The sequence below is a fragment of the Manacus vitellinus genome, unplaced genomic scaffold, assembly GCF_001715985.3.
Source record: "Manacus vitellinus isolate BGI_N305 unplaced genomic scaffold, ASM171598v3 scaffold_10_pilon, whole genome shotgun sequence".
In the NCBI taxonomy this organism is placed as follows: Eukaryota; Metazoa; Chordata; class Aves; order Passeriformes; family Pipridae; genus Manacus; species Manacus vitellinus.
This window is the reverse complement of record NW_021938838.1, coordinates 18,924,161-18,941,777: the sequence shown is the minus strand read 5'-3', so window position 1 is coordinate 18,941,777 and position 17,617 is coordinate 18,924,161. Positions and strand designations below refer to the sequence as shown.

The following is a 17,617-nucleotide window of genomic DNA, read 5'->3' as shown; positions in this document are numbered from 1 at the left end:
AGGTTTTGCTCCAGTTGAACTGAGAGCATGACCATACTACTTGCTCTTAGAAACATTTGGAGAATTCAAGGGTTTTTTTCACCATAATAATTTTGTTTTCACCAGTTTTTGTTGTTTTGTGAATGTAGTGAAAGAGCCATCTCTAAAAGGTCTTGCTATTTTTGGAAGGCAGTTCTGGCCTTCAGGGCATACCAAAATATGTCACCCAGCTTCAGAATAAGTTTGTATCTGGGAATTGAATGGCTTAAATTTCTTGGTCTCTGCAAAGGAGAGTAAAATTAAGATCATCATTCTGTGGAGATTCATTTATAAAATCTATCTCATAAAGAGATTTCTGGTAATAGATATTGGATGTAAAATAAGAACAATAAAAAGAAAACCTTAGAGAGCCATTCAATATTGCAATAAAGCTGACTTATGTTATCCCTGTAGGCAAACTCCATGCTCTAGAGGTGGTGCTCATGTCCCTAAGCTCAACACATGTTGGAACATCTTTGTGGAGGAGGAAGTCATTGATCAGTGAGCAGCATCTTCAAGGATCGTTTAAGGGGGAAAAAGTAAAAGGTAATATTTTTTCAAATATGTTGAAATGATTGTTTGTTATGTTTATTTGGCAATCCTGCTGCTCATACTAAGGTTGTAGTGTTTTCATTTCTTAAAATTACTGAGAAACTTCATAAACTTCCCTTTAGTCTTTCCTTCTCCCCTGAGTTTGGGTTGCATTTGTTAGAGCCTCCTTCATGTTGCTGAGACTACTGCAAACAAGTCCTGATTCAACTCCTTGGCAATTTGACATTTTTTTCAGTGGTTATGATACAGAGGGGGCTAATCTGTGATTTAACCAGTTTTACTAGTGTTAACTACTGTTAACTAAGTCAGAGCCAAATGTTGAACTGGTACAAAGACGTTCTCCTGCTGCCTAGAGGGTGTTTGTTTTCAAGGAAGTGGCTGCGACACCGTGTTGTGCCAGATGAGGTACCACCCTCTGTTCTTGCACAATGATGTAGAAGTGCAACTTTATTATAAACTGTCCTAAACTAAAGCTGTTTTGACAAAGTTAAGTGGCCGTGTCTGACCTGGCTAAGTGTTGTAGTGGTGGATGATCTGGTGGTGCACTGTTTGGTATTAATGAATGTGGCACAGTGTCTTGGCAATTTTTCTCCTTACCCTGGGCATACACAGATGATGGTGCTGACATTTTGAAGTTCAAGTTATGATCTTCAGCCTGTCCTTCTGGTATCCTTTATCATGTCCTGGGGTTTGTGCATATCCTCTGTCTGATGTGCCCATCTCACCTCCTTAAGAAGTTCCTCATGTTTAGCTGGTCTGCCTGGCATCAGACTTGTAGTGACAACAGTGGTACCTGTTCAGATTAAAGTGTCAGAGAGATGGTTTCTCTGGGAAAAAAACCTGCCAAAATAGCTGCATTGTTCACAGAAATTGCTTTGAAAGAACAGAAGCATATCAGCAAATTCTTGGAGTTGGTACTCCTTTAATGCTGTGGGTGTGGTGGAGGGTGTGTTCTGTTGCTGTGCTATAGGATGCTGGCATCTGTGTTTGTCACCTCTGATGTTCTTACAACCATCCCTGTCCCCATCTCTGTCTCACCTGATATACTGTCATAATCATGTACTTCTTGTGTTTAAGTCTGAGGTCCTGTTTAGTGTCTTGAACTTGGCTTAAGAAGCACATTTTCTAATCTGCATAAAAGCAGACAGGGGATAAATCCCCAGCTAACAGTTTCTCTGTTGTTTTCTTAAGAACTCCTATTGGTGTCATTGCCATATTAGTCTTCCAGATCTTCCTGATCTGGTCCCTGTAACAATCTCTTGATATGACTATGTAGTGAATCAATGCACAAAAGTGCACTGGGGCATGTGCTATTATTCATAAAAATAGTGAACATATTTTCCAGTTCTCTGCAGTCACTCTGTGTTTATTCTTGAATGTTCCTAAATGTCTTTGGACATTGTTATTGAGTTGTATTTTTTGTTTTGGGAAAACTAAGGTGAAGAAAAAAAGAATCGTATAACTGTGATCTGTGTGTTGTAATTTGACTTGTTGAGACCTGCCCCTATTTTAGTTCTCATCCCCTCCTGTCTTGTGCATTTTGCTCACACTGTTCAGTTGCTGCAGCACAAATTACTGGGATTATAGGGTAGGATGTGGATCTGGATGTAGTTCTCAGAGACTCTTTGACCTTCAGTGCCTCCCTTTTAATAACTTCAGCATCCTCCCTTCTTTTAGAACATAAACGTCAAATGGCACAAAAGTAATCTTAAAGATGAATTATTTAAAGAGAAGGAATTGTACATCAAAATGAAGGATATTGTCTTTCTTTAACACATTGAGATTTTGATTTCTTCTGAAAGAAATTAGGAAGCATACAGCTTAGTTGCAGAAAAAACAGGGAACACATTAGTTGTAGTACCTTCTGTTTCTTCAGAGTTTACATTCCTTCTGTCCTCTCTGATCAGGCTGTAAGGCTTCCTTGCTGTCTGAATGCCAAGTGTTCTCTCCTCCCAGGTGCACTGTTTATATGGATGTGCTCCCATGATTTGTGGCAACTCCTTCCCTTTTCCAAGCCTCCACATACCTGTGCACAATGTTGTTTGGTGACTGCCCTGGTTCTGGTAGAGACAAACCACCAAGGGTAATAAAAAAGGCTCTTTAGGGATGATTAATAACTACCTTTCAGCTGTTTAATTATCTAGCTTAGAAGTTTGGAAACTGGATTGTCTGGTTATATATACTTTAGGACAGATCTCTTCTCAAAATAGTTTTTTCCTTTTGCCAAAAAGTATGAATTATGTGTGAGTTCCCAGACTTACCCTCTGGTTGAGACTTCTTAAAGAAGTGAAGGCTTTTTTTGGGTCCATCTTACATGACTTTCATCAAAAAACATTAATTGTAGAGGTAAGGTTAAATAGGATTCTTGAGAAATTCTTTCTCTACTTGAAATTTTTTTTGTCCTGTCCCAAATCCTACCGACATGCATATAAAAGCTTTGAATAAGCACAGAAAATACCATCAAACATTTTGGCCTGGGTTACACATAGATTTTGAATGGAAACAACTATTTCTCTGGCTCTGTTGTGTTAAAATAATTACACCAATATGACCCTCTAGAATGGAACTATTTTTCTGGTTTTCCCTTGACAAGAATAAGAGGTCTTAAACAAAATTAGAAGGTAAAAGTTCAAAACAAGCAAAAAGGTTGCTTTTGCCAGGTGGGTAGTTAAGTTGTGGAACTCGTTGTTTTAGGATGTTTCAGATTCAAAAGATTATTTGAAAAATTAATGTGAAAAACATTCCATCTTGACCTAATAGAGAGACAGATAAGATGCTCTATTTTAGGACAGACGGAGGCTGTGTTTTGGTGCACAGTTAGCACTACACACCTTTTTTTTTCAAATAGTATTCTGGCAGCATCTCCCACTACTGGTGTTAGAGAAAGGATGATGGACTGTATTACCCAGTGGATCTTTACTTAACTTTTTATACAATTATATCAATACATAACTGTTATAGTGTAGTTTGTACTGAATAAGTTAAATCCACTCTAGTGCCTGAAACACACTTTGAGTGGTGTTGTACCAGTGCATTCACACTACAGAGCTCAAGAGTCTTAGTTGAATCTTACTTTGCTAAAATAGTTTGGTTGGCATTTACTTTGGAGGGAGCAGGAGGAGAATATTAAAAATTGTGTAGTGTTTATTCAGCATTTTTATTCTCTTAGGTTACATTGCAGTTGTATGGCTGGTTATTTTTTTTCCTGCTGTGTCTTGCACTGAAAATGGCTGTGAATTTTGAGGATTTTAATCTGCAAGTTTGGAATTTGTTACATTACTTTTAAAAAATAGCTGATGTTTCATTGGTTTCTCAGTTTTACAAAATGCTTCCTGGGCAATCATCTCAAGGTGGGTAGTTCTGAAGAAGCAAGGAGCAAATACTACACCCAACAAGTTGGGAGTTCTCAGGGAGATTGTCCACTTTTATCCAGAAGCTGGCTCATGAGATAATTCTTACCCTGTGAGAGGAGGAATGTTTTTTTTACAAAAAAACTTACTGAAGTAATTAGTGCAGGGTCTTCCATTGTTTTGTAAATAACAATTAGGAGGTGATAAAAGTCATTCTCTTTAATGCAGTCAGTTATTCCCTGTGAAGGTGAACTGGAAGGGTAGTGTTGAGCAGCATCAGATGTTGGTTTACAGAATCTCTCCCGTTGCTTTCAGCTGGTTGGAGCTGTGGAATATAATGTTGGCCCTCACAGAGGGGGTGCTGGTTTGTACCTGCTCGAGGGAATCCTGTCCCAGGTCTCGAGGCACTTGGCACAGGTTCTCTCTACTTTGGCAGGAGCACTCCCTCCCCTGGGGCTCCCCCAACACGCCCCAGGTCACAGGTTCCTCAGAGGGGCTGCTCCAACAACTCCATTGGCTGCTTTTGGGAAGGGAGCAACTAAAGTTTTATGGCCTCTCCTTTCTTCGTCCTGTCTGCCAGCACCAGACAGGCTTAACAGGACAAGTCAGCATTGATTAAATTATTATGCATTTAGTTAGTAAGAAAGACCTAAAGTGAAGTTTTTATTTAAGGGACTGAAACCAGAAAATTACAGCTAAAATCACCATACTGTTTCTATTGCCTGGGATCACTAGGTTATCTCACACCCCTAGGAATCTCTAATCCCAGTCATCAGAACTAGGAGTTGCTGTTTGTGCTATCACTCTGTTTAACGAGCTCTGCCTAAAGTTTTTAGTAGTAAAAGTGTGGCTCCCCACCACAACCCCGGGATATTCTGTGCCCAAACAACCTCCTCAGTGTTTTCCTTTCCCGTGTTCCATCCCTCACTCTCTAGCTTCATATTTAGGGTTGGGTTTTCCCCTTACAGCACCCGGAATGCAGTGTTGATGGATTACTTTGTAGGTAGAGAACACTGCTCTGTGGAAGATACACCCTGTTCTTAAGTTCCACCCCATGAGGTTGGGAGAAGTAAGTTCCATAATTGCTATTTATGCTTTTCAGGGTGTCAAGGGTCCTTACTGCATTAGAGTTGTTTCCCCTTTGTGTTTAGTCAGCCTGATAGTTAACTGGGGTTGCTCAGTTTAGAGTTATGAATTCAATAGTATCAGACAAAGTACCCATTGCTTTCTGTTGATTTTGTGACTTGCTTTCTGTAGAGACCACACATTCTGTGTCTTAGGATATACAAATACTGCTTGTCTGCTTTTAGAAGGTGATCTGCTCTCCCCTACACCCCTGTCTTTTCAGCTCATAGTTTCCAGAGTTCCTGTGTATTGTAAGTCTTGTGTTGTATTTAATTACATGTAATTGTACAGAGATTAAGGTGTTTCAGGTGTTTCACTGCTGACACCTACAGCAGAACTATAAAATCTTCGGTTTCCCTGTTGAAATGAAGGAATGGAATTTATGAAAGAATGGAATAGTTTGAAGGCTGCAGAAATTCAAGTGGCAGTGTTTCCAATACCAAAATAACATTTTCCTGATGGGAAAGATTGCAAGGGGGGTGAGGTGCCTAAACCCATGGTGGTTCTGTTGGAATAACAGAGGAAGGGGCTCGAGCCTACAAATAAATGTAGGTGCTGCCCAGGGCACAGCCCAGCACCTTGTGTTGTGGGGATGAGGGAGCTGGCTGGGGATGGCCAGGTGCTGCTTTGCTGCATTGTTCCAGAGCTGATGCTGTTGAATGAGGTTAAATAAAAGCTTAAACAATGTCTCAGATCCAAGGGGGATGAACTTTTGTCTCTATTTTGTGGTATGCAAGCCAGCTCTAATGGCAGGAGGGGCCTGGGCCTAGGGAGGCTGGGTCCAGTTTCATCGTGGGGCAGTATTTCATGCACACAATTTAAAATTTAAGAAGCTGCTGCTGGTATTAGGATGATAGGATTGAGTGCTTTCTGCATTTCTGGCTGACCTGTGGCTAGGGCAAATAGGCACTAATTATGCACCCCCCCCATGTTTCTGGTGAAGGACAAGACAAACTCAAACCCGAAATAGATGTTGTTTAACTGTTTAAAGCCAGTTCTTCAAGGTTTTTCTGCTTTAAGTGTAAACATAAAGAGATTTTATTCAGGCACTCAATAATTTATCACATCAATAATCAGAGTCAGACCTGATGTTTTACAAATAATTTTTTTTAATCTTTGATCTCAATCCTGTCAGTCCTCTTAAAGTATAAATTATTAAAGTAACTTTTTGATTCTTTGAAAGCCTATCTGCAAAGACAGTATTTTTCTTCTGCTTCTCAAATAGGGCAGTACTCTCCTTACGATTTGTTTCAGTTTTTGATCAATAAAATATAATTAAACTTTTAAAGTGCAGCAAAGCTAGTACCTTTCAGATAGCTAAGCAGATGACAGCAAGCTTTTCACTTCTTGGGACCTGAAAAGTTTTCAATTACAAGGTTTAGGTGCTTTTATGTTTGTAAAAAACAATCTTGTGCTACTGACACACATGCCAATATCAGAATAATATTGCTGAACGTTTTTTCCCTCAAGGTTTTTGGAACTTATATACAAGTTCTGACTTTATAGAAACTCTATTGCAATATCTCACACTTTTAAATATAATATTGTTTATTTGTAACAAAATATTCTAACACACTTCTTGCATGCTGTCTCATATAGTGTAGATCTTTATTAAATTCTGATTGAACCAGGATTTGCTATTAAAGCTTCCAAACATGTAATTAAGAATTAACATGTAGTCAGACTTTATTGTGTTGTTCTGTAATGCTTGGCAGATTCAAAATTTGGACTTTGGAGGTATTAATTTGTCCCTCATATTTCCTATATAGGATAATGGGACTCAACTGACTGCTTTGGTAGCCTCTGATGCCTCTGAGGGTGTGTTGCAACCAAGTCCTGCCACAAAGAACTGAAGTGTTCATGCAGTCAGCCATCAATTCTTGATGGTCTTGTACAGTTCTGGGGTAAAGAGATCTGGCAAGAGCACTTGAATAAAGAATATGACCTTAGCTGTGTCTTTAAAAATATCAAAACTCAAATTCAAGTGGAGAGATGGGTTAAAATTATAGCTTGGAGCATTGCTTTGGTCCAGCTCCTTTTTTGTTGTTAACCTTGATGATGTTTTTATCATAGCTCCAGGAAAAGTTCAAAATTACGTTGCTGAAGTAATTTTAAAGACTTGAAGCATATACTTGTTATCCAAATGTCTAAATTTAACAAATGTATTATTTAAAAGTAAACAACTCTTTTCAAATTACACATATCATGATGTTTTTGGTCACAAGACTACAAGTTAAAATTGTCACGTTATCAAACTTAAAGCACATTGAGATGGTCACCAAAAAATCAGAAGTTCAAATTTTTAAAGAAAAAGAAAGCAGTCTATTGATAGAAGTAAGTTCATTTTTTTGTTGTTGTTGTTTAGTCTTAATTTTCTCTTTGGATTTTTGGTTTCTGCTCATATGTAAGTGTATACATTGTAAAGAGTTAGTGCAATGATCAGATGGTGCAATTCAGAATTCAGAATACTAGAGCCTAAATAAAAATATTTCTAGATGAAGCCACTGTCCAGTGACTTGGTTAGAAAGATGAATAATAGTGAGGATATCTGTGTTTTGCAATACAATTAACTGTGTTTAATATTATAGAATATATGTGTGTATATACACATTTCTTAACAATAAAGATCTTATTTCTGTTCCCAGATTATTATCACTTTAGGGAATCTTGAAAAAGGGAAGAGAAGCCTTTCCGTGTTAAAACTGGGAAAAGTAATTATGCAGACTAGAAGAATATGTCAGGAATTTCCTATATAGAGATCAGCATTATTTTTCTTTGATGGAATTCCAATATGCTTTTTATAAATGAGAGTGGATGAAACTCAGATGTGACAGTGAAGAAAAATAATACTAAACATTTAATACAGAAACATATGAAAATTAACAGATTTCAGCCCTTTGTGTAGGTTCAGTTTCTATTTTTTCTGAGTAGCAGAAAGCAGAACAAGACAATCTCTGAGCAGTGGTATCACAACCTCTCTTGGGTCAGTGGATCAATCCAGTGGTGTGAACAGCTGTGTATGAAAGTATAACTAGGCCACGATTTCCAAGTGTAGATGAAACTGGTAGTTTTCCCACCCTTGCCCCAAGTACAATCCAAGTATTTCAGCAGCCTGCCAAATCTCCATGTACTATAGAGCTCTGGAATGCACCCTGCTTCTCACATCCTATGCTAACAGGGCTTTAACTGGTGTAATTTAGAGCAGGGAAGATGTGATGATGCTTCCACACATGATGAATGTTGTGCATGACAAGTTGACTTCTTAAAAATTTATCTTTTTGTAGTCTGCTTTCTTGATGCTAATTCATTTGGGGGAAAATTGGTATTCTTTTTTCCTTATCCTGTTTTCCAAAGAATTCTAGCCTTAAGTGATCGAATAGTCCATTTGCCTTTTGTTTTCCCCTTCAGGTCATTTTTGAGTCCATTGATAAATCAGGAGCTGGAGAGCCCCTCTGTGTGTCTGAGTTGAGGGGGAAATCAATGGATTTTTTTCCCTTTCTTTGCTCTCTGCCTGGTTGGCTGCCATTGAGCAGCGTGGGACAGACTGCCCGGGCTGTCCTCAGGGTGCCCAGCCAGCAAACTGGACAAACATGGACCAGGAGATGTGCCAGGGGTGATCCTACATGTGTGAGGGATCTAAGGGTGTTGTGCTGGAATAGGGAATACAGAAGGACATGCAGGGCAGGGATCATTGAATCACTCCGATTATAACTTGAGTGGTCATTTGGTCCAGTCTCTTGCTCAAACCTGGGTCAGCATTAAATTCAGACAAGGTTGTTTAGGGCATTATCTGTCTGAGTCTTAAAATCCTGGGAGGTGGGAGAGTCTACAACTATTTTGTGCAAAGTGTTCCAATACTTAATTGTCTTCTTAAAAGAATTCTTCCCTATATCCAGTTAGAAACAGCTGTTTCAGTTTATGAATTTATGTCTCATTCTTCTTCCAGGCAGCCTCAGTAAAGAGTCTGACTCCATCTTTGCAATAAATTCCCCCCTAAGCCCTCTTTCTCCAGGATGAACCCTCAGGTTCTCCTCTTACAGGTCGTATGCTCCAACTCCATAACCACCTTGCTGACTTTTCCTTGGACTCAAGTTTTTTCAAGTTTTTCTTGTACCAGGTGACCCAAAATGGCAGTATTCTGGATGTGGGCTGGGTGAGGAGGAAGAATTGCTTCCCTTGATGTTTTGGTTCCCATTGATCCACTGTTTTGCTGTAGACACAGCCCACTGTGCTGCTCATGTTCATCACTGCCAGGGTGCTCTGCTGGATCCTGGGCAGCCTGCTGGCCTCCAGCTCTTCCTGCTTCCCATCAGTGCTGCTGCCCTAGGAGGCAGGCAGTCCCCAGCTGGTGTTGTTCCAGGGAGTGAGTCCATCCCAAGTGCTTTGCACTCATCCTTCAGGAATTTCCTGAGGTTCCTTTCCCTCTGCACCTCAGTGTGGTGCCATCTGTGGTGAGGATGGTCTGTGGCTCACCCCTGAGGTCACTGAGACAGCTGTTAAAGAGGCCAAGTCCCAGGACAGATTCCTGAGGGACTCCATGGCCTCCAGGTACTTTTCTGGACTTGAGAATACTGTGTTGAGGGACTTCAGGAGAAGAAAGTTACTGGGATATTGCAGAGGCTGATGAAGAGGACAAAGGACAAGAATCTGAAGGAACCAGGCATCTCAGAATGGTCTGTTGGTTAATGGATGAATTTCTGAAGAGTTAAATGGACAAGACAAACTGTCTAGTGGTTGAATTTATTTAGAATAAAAGTCTTTAAAAGCAGAAAAACCTTTATTGTGTAAAAACCAAGATGGTGACAGTTCTTTATTAGGAAAGGGGGGGGGGGGGTGTTTTCAGGGAAGTTGGGTAGCTGTAGTTACACCACTGAGAATTTTACCAATAACTCACTCATACCCTTACCTAGAATACTTGGCAGAATTTTCCATCTCAGACCTCATTTCTGGATACTAGTTAATTAAATTTCTCTTCTTTTTGCATTTTATCCTTCAGATTAGGGTTTTTTGATTGATGGCTTTGCTTACACATGTTTGCATAATAAAATGGTGCATGCTCAAGTAGACCTTGATAGTGCCAGTCTGACTCGGAGGAGTCTCTCCTGCCCATAGGAATCGTCCTCCTGACTTCAAGGACTTCATTTGCCGGGGTGGCACTTGCAGCCTTGGGATTTAATGTGTGTGTCTGCTTTCCATTACACGTTCAGCTCTCAGCAGCCTGAGCGGGGTTCCAGCTCTATTACACACCACAAATTGGGCACCAAGAAAGGTTTAATTTAGTTTTTTCCACGATAAGGCGAAAATCAGTTAAAAGGCATATATATGTACATTGTGCTGCAGTCCTTAGGGTAACGTGTGCGATACGGAGCCGGCGATGGCTTAACTCGGTTGAAGAGGTAACAACTTCAAAGAATCATTAAAAAAACGAACACCGGCAAGAGCTGGCGAGGAGAATTGTGCCATGGGAGGCGCGGCCGCGGAGCCGGGGCACAGCAGCACTGAGCTGGGCTCGGCAGGAGCCGCGGGAAAGGGGCGGTCGGTGAATGAAGCCCTGCGGAAGGGGCCGGTCCGGGTGACTGGGCGCGGGAAGGGGCCGGTCCGGTGATGGAGCCGCGGGAAGGGGCCGGTCCGGTGATGGAGCCGCGGGAAGGGGCCACTCCTGGTGATGTGCTACTGGAAGGGGCCGCTCCCGGCGGGACGGGAGCCAAGGAAAGGGGCTGATCCCAGTGATGGAGACGCAGGAAGGGACCGCTCCCGGTGGTGGAGCGGGCACTGACAGGAGCCGGCGGTGTTGAGCGCTGCCAGCTCGGCTCCCATCACACACGGGGATGGAACTGAGCACCCAGCCAGGGAACAAACACACCGCTCCCATCACACACGGGGTGATGGGAACACACTGCTCCCATTACACACAGGGTGATGTGAACTCACTGCTCCTGTCACACACGGGGATGGAACTGAGCACCCAGCCGGGGAACAAACCGCTCCTGTCACACACGGGGTGATGGGAACACACACACAGGGTGATGTGAACACACCGCTCCTGTCACACACGGGGTGATGGGAACACACCACTCCTGTCACACACGGGGTGATGGGAACACACCACTCCTGTCACACACGGGGTGATGGGAACACCCCGGCGCTCACTTTCTCCACCTCATTTTTATACGTGTGATGGTTCCTTGCCCTGGAGTTTGGCCAGGCAGAGGTGGGAACGCCTCACCAAACAAACAAGCCTCCCATGTTTGTGCTGGCTCGGAGGCCCCTCCACCACCAAGGGTTCCTCCTGCAGTTCACACTTTCCAAAATAGTCTCAAACAAAGCTCCTGTGGTGGTTTGCATACCCGTTATGTGTCCCAGCCAAAGCGCTCTGGGAAGTTTCGTGCTCATTCGGTGGAAAACTGACCCGGTATAATCAGCTTATTTATTCCTTTATGGTGGGTCATCTCTAATGATCCGCACAAAATGCAACTACTGATGTTTTCCTGTATGAAATATATATATATATCTATGTGCACACAGGGAGTTTGCTATACAGAAAACTGTCCTGCTGGGACAACTCACATGTATGCCTTGGTAGGACTGTAGCTTAGATTGGTGTGTATGTTCGTGTATCTACGGTTTTATATCTAATACTTAGTAATTATTTTGATGAATTTAGGGATCCTTTATCATTCTTTCAGTAGCTTAGGTGTTTTTAAATGTATCAATACATTAGGCTGCAGACTGTTTGCTTGTCTTATAAACTCAGCATGAAGTATCAAATGTCCAAGTAGCTATGAATATATGTTTGGGGGACAACTGGTGTTTCTAAATAACTTTTTTATATGACTTTACTTCTTCATATTCAATTAATAGGGATTTTTTCCCTAAAGAATTTCTGTTGTCAGTACTATGCCAATAGTGGAGGCTAAAGGATGGAACACTGTGCTTTGGGCTGCAGCCTCACCTCATGGACACTGAAATTCATTTGCAGTAATGCTTCTGAAAACAAATTGCTTTTTCTTGTGTAGAACAACTGAGAATTCAAATTGTCTCATATTCTGTTATGCTTTCTTGTAATATATTAGGATAAACTTCAGCAAAGTTCTCAAATGCTGTCAAGTGTTAAAGAAATTCTCTGATTTCTCTTTCAAACTTTTAAAGTACAGTCACGTCCTTTTCAAGGGATCATGAATGTGTCACCAAAGCCACGTAAATACACAGTCATGGATTTTTCTGTTCAAGAAAATGAAGTTATGACTTAAAACCCTTTAGAACTTTGGGGTTTCATTTGTGGGGGGTTAAGCTAATTCTGTTTTGTTTTGTTTTCTTTGCTTTAGCTAAAAAACTAGGAATTACTGATGTGCCAGCTGAGGTCGTTACTTTTATTTCCCATGCAACACAAAACAGATTGAGGACAGTGATAGAAAAAGTGACAGTGATAACCCAGCACCGGATGGAATCATACAAAGTAAGTGTACAAACAAAGGTGTTATATTTTACAGAGAGGTGTGATGCTGGTTTTTCTTAGCACATGGAGATATTTTGGTTCATTCTGGGTGCAAAGCTTGTCTTAGTTGCAGGTTTGACCACCTCAGCAAACAGAAAGAGGTGGGATGGAAGATCTGTTGTCAGCTCCGTCCTCCTACTCTGCAACAGAACTTGTGTGTGAATTGTTTTGTCTTTCTCTGCTGAAGTGTCTGACAGGGAGCATCTGCTGAGCTATTTCTGCTCATGGGCTGTTGGTTCTTGACAACCCCTTTTTTGACCAAGGTATCTGTTAATTGGATCAAAATTGCTTTGGTATTTCAGAATCTGTAGTAACTTTATGTGTCCTTGGCTGTGAGAAATATTAATATTTTGCAAAAGCTACCAACGTGTCTTAAACAAGCAACTAAAGAATTTACCTCTCAATTCTTTGCTGTAATTAAACATGATTTTCTCTTTAAAAAGAGCATTTAAAGGTAAAATGCTACTCTGATTCTTTTGTTAGTGGTTGTGTTCCTGAGGAAACTGAAACAACTTTGACATGTTAAACCGGGGGGAAATTTAAATAAGAATCTGCAAACCAGGTTGAAATTCAAATTAATCAAACATCCTTATTGATATATTTGAAATACCTTTTTCTATAGAAGTAAGATGCTAATAGCTGTTAAACTGGTGTAAAAGCAAGATGGCAATAACTGGTTGTGTGTTGTCTAAACTGTGTTTAGATTTCTTTAGCATATGTATACATTGAGTAGCTCTGGATTAGTTTTTTTCTTGGTTTGCTGTGTACTGTTTTGTTTTCCTGGAGTGGAATTCTGATCAAACATCTTTACCCACCTGTTTCCCAAACCTGAGTCACAGTCAGACTAATTCCATGTGATATTTGCAGAAATAATCACCTTTGGCATCTCTGACTACAGTCAACATTACTGTGATAGAAAATGGATTACAAAAATAAAGACCACTATTCCTGATTATTACCTACACTTATATCTTTCATTGCAGTTGATGGATATATTCTACTGTATTGGACTAAAAGGAAAATCTCCTTGTTTCTTTCCAGTATTCTTTGTCAGCTTCAGCAGAGTTAAATCCCTCCTTTCTTCTCTCTGGGACGTTTTCTGAGGAGAAGACAATTCACTTAGTCCATCTTAAGCCAAAGATGCATTTAAAATAATATCTTAACACATTCTTAGGAAAAAATGAGCGTTGTCTCTGATTAAACTGTAGCATTGTCATTGCATTTTATATTTTTCTTGGTTAATGGTCTTCTTTGATTTTATAGCATTGCACTCAAAAAGGGAAACATTAAGTAGATAAATGGGATGGAAGTAATGTGGATCACTTATTTTTCTGACTGACATTCTAAGTGTTCCCACGTGGCTCGTGTCACAAACTCTTGTGGTTGTTGTGTACTAGGAAAGCTTACATGCTCTTAGTTGCAATAAGCTTCAGTTTTAATTGTCATTAGAGGCTTATTTTCAAGTGAATTTTTAACTTTAATGCTTTTATAATGCTGCATCTTGATAAGGTCTGTTACTAGTTCAAGATGAGTACAGATACAGGAATTTTAGGTTATAAGCCTGGTTATAAACTGTATCTGGGATTATTCAGTAATAAACTTAAGCATTTTAGAGGTTTTTCATCAGTGAGTCTGTTGGTTTGGTTTTTTTTTTTAAACTGTTTGATGTCTCTGGTGCCGATAAATCAATCTTGTGTTTTATTGATTTGCTTAGATATTAATTAACTAATCAGATTCTGGCTGCATAGGCTGGCATAACCATAGGCTGGCTTCGTTCTCTGAGCTTAAAAAATAGAAACATTCTTTTTATGGTTCATACAACGGAAAGATTTTAATGTAGAACACCTTCAGTCCTGAAATGCATAGTGTTGATAAAAAAGCCTGTTTTTCTGGAGCACTGTCCCTGTTTTGCAGGATGATGAGTGGTACGAACAAGCTACAGATGTCCGAGCACAGTTAAAGTTCTTTGAACAGCTGGAGCGTTTAGAAAAGCAAAGGAAAGATGAACAAGAGAGGGAAATCTTGTTAAAGGCTGCCAAGGTATCAGTTCTACTCTGTTTTTCTTAACTACTTAACCATTCATAGTCTTTAAACAATTATTTAATTTTGTGGGATCTGTTTCATAAACACATTTTGTGTCTTACAACAAAAATGCTGTTGACCCCTCACACCTTTAACTCCTTCAGTCAAGCTCTGATCTGGGATGACTCCAGACCTACCTGACTGGAATTCTTCTGTGTTTTGAGGATACAGCTCTGGATTTGATGAGTTCTTGGGAATACAGGAGACAATGGCTAAAATTTTCAAAGTAACTCTGGGAAATAATTTTTCAATTGCCTTTGAAATTTAAAAGATGCCAGGGTTTCTGTGCCCCTTGAAAATCATACCTCACACTTCTGGTATTTCAACACAATTCAGTAAATTCTTGGGGAATTTTTTTTGAGGCTTTTTACTTCTTAAGTTTCTAGACTTTGTTTTGAACCAGTTTTTTTCATTTGTTTATCCTAATTTGTGTTCCAGTCACCTCTCTGTAACTGGATTATATGATTGATTCGTGCCTGTCTTCAATGAACTATCAGTTCTTCTGGACTTTGCTCCTTTGTAACTTCAGTTCCAGAAACTCAATTTTTATACATGCAATAGAACAAACTCAGATAATATTGTTTCAAGAGCACATAGGTATAAATAAATCTCCTGCTTATAACTGTAAATTTAATTATATATATATATATCACATCAAACTGCAAATAAGTTTATCCCTTAGTTGTCCCATTTCTAATTGTATTTGAATTTTCATTGACTTATTTAATTTATATGCTGAAAAGATTATACAGAACAACTCAATGTTCAGTTGTAACACAGCCTCCTGATTTTGTGCCAATAATGTTCACGAATTGAGAGATTTTATTTTTTTTTAAACCTAACCTTGCTTGTTTCAGAAATCTGTTTCTCAATTAGGGTACTTTAATCTGTCCTCTTTGCACTCGTAATTTGTAATTGCTCACATTGTAAATATTCCACAAATTTTCCCATAACATTAGATACTCTTCAAATGTTTTGATGAAAACAGATTTGCTGTTTTCATTCTTAATTCTTATTTGTTAGAAATAAAGAAATGCCTATTTATTTTTTATCTTGTTTACTCCATTCAGTGAATACATCTTGATGAATCATGTTTTCTGTGTATCCTGCTGCTTGTTGTTTGTTTTGGTTGCTTTTTTAATGGACATTGAGAAAAATGCAGTAGCTTATAGTCCTTAGTTCAAAAATGTTTCCCTGACTGCACAAAGCAGGTTGATCTGAGATTGGGTTAGATGACCTCCCATTGTTCCTTCCAACTTGAATTCCTTCATGAATTGATATTCTTTAGTTTGCGTTGTTTATTTTAGTTGTTGTTTTAGTCTTGAATAATATAAACTCCTGTGAAGTCAAAATTTAGGAAATAAATACATGGTCATCAAGTTTGATTCCTACAGATTACAGGACGAGCAAATAGAAGAATTCTGCAACAAACAAATGTAAAAGAGTCCCTTGATTGATTTGAAAAAATTGCCTTAATGAAAGTAATGAATGCACAAATCAACTTCCTAACCAGGGAGTCATCGGAGATGGCTTGGCATAAACACATGGTATCCTAGAAAAATACCTGGAGGTGTTGAAAAGCCAAACCCAAACCACAGAGTAGCCACGGCAGAGCAGTGCTGATTTATCAGTATTAATGTTTAGAGAGAGAAGTTGAAGATGTTGTGAACCTCTGGGGAGGTGCTTGTGAGATGTGGTGATTTGAGGGTAAATGCCAGTCTGGAACTGAACTCTGGGCAGTGTTCAGCTGGTGCTCCCCATTCTATCCCAATGGATTGACAACCTTTTACAAGACTTATGTGGGACATAGTTTGGCAAAAATATGGTGAGATTACATTTTTTTATTCTAAAGAACAGATTTTTCATTATTTCATTATTTCCTTAGGATCTGTGGTGCTGCTGAAATGCCAAAGTGATATCTGTTGAGGTCTTTGTTCTGAATTCCTACACACTAATTCCTTCCCATGGATTTGGGGATTTTTAGGGTCCTTTATGAACTTGCCTAAGGATATCTCAGTCCTTGTGGAGAGGATGCAGTAATTGTAGTGGCACAGTTAAAATCTGCCCTGATAAACAGTGATTGTGTTGCAAAGGGGGTGATGGTTACACTGACTCTGCAGACTGAAATATCCACATGCAAATGTGTTGTTTCCCCAACCACAGCACCTTTGTCTTCTTGACAGTGTTGTCTTTATAAAGGACAGAAAAATTTGGGTTTTAAAATGAAATTGCTGTTTGGGTTTTGTTTTTGTTTTTGTTTTTTTTTTTTTGCTGCAGGTACTTAAATCTAAAAATCATACTTATTTTTATTTTTAACTGCAGCTTCTTAGTGGGCCTTTTAGACAAACTGAGTGATCTTTTATCTTGTGTTTTGACATATTATTTTGCAACATGTTTAATGAAAGTTTCAAAACTTCCTGCCAGTGGTACCTCATCTACTGTCTCGTGTGGAAGAACATAAACAGGTCGAATGTGCACAGTGAAAATTCTTTTTTAATTATTTACAGTTTGGAGCCTTGTTAACAGCCAAAGTCCAGGTTTTGACAAAGAGTAAGATAGTGAAAGAAATGTTTCAGGCACTGGAATGGATGGTATTAAATAATCAACTTAATCACAGAATAATCAATGGAGAAGATAATGAAAAATGAAGGAATAGATTGAAATCAAAGGGGAGGCAGCATGAGTCTTTGGGCAGCCTTGAAGCCAATTAGGTAATTTTGCATTAGAGTTCAGTAAGGGGTAAAAAAAATGCAAATGATGGTCAAGGGAAGTGTCAGGTTTGCAGGTTTTTGTTGTTCTGTGTGATGGGTTGGTTTCATTAGGAGGAGAAGGAGAATATTTGACAGGAATGTTGTGGTTGATCTGCAACCACAATTTCAGTTGTTACAGTAGGATGTGTTTGCAGGATTTGTAAGCACCCAGATGGGGTTGGGTTTGCTTCAGAAACTGTTTTTGGGAGAATGAGAGAACAAATCAGATGGGCAGAAAGAAGAAA

General features: G+C 39.5%; 1 protein-coding gene across 1 annotated transcript in view; it reads left to right on the top strand.

Moving 5' to 3' along the window:
* LOC103762586 (transcription initiation factor TFIID subunit 4) overlaps positions 1–17,617 on the top strand; it is a 140,260-nt gene that overhangs the window by 46,861 nt on the left and 75,782 nt on the right. The window contains 2 exon segments of the mRNA XM_029965566.1: positions 12,371–12,501; positions 14,455–14,580. Of these exon segments, the coding sequence (XP_029821426.1) occupies positions 12,371–12,501; positions 14,455–14,580 (257 nt within the window).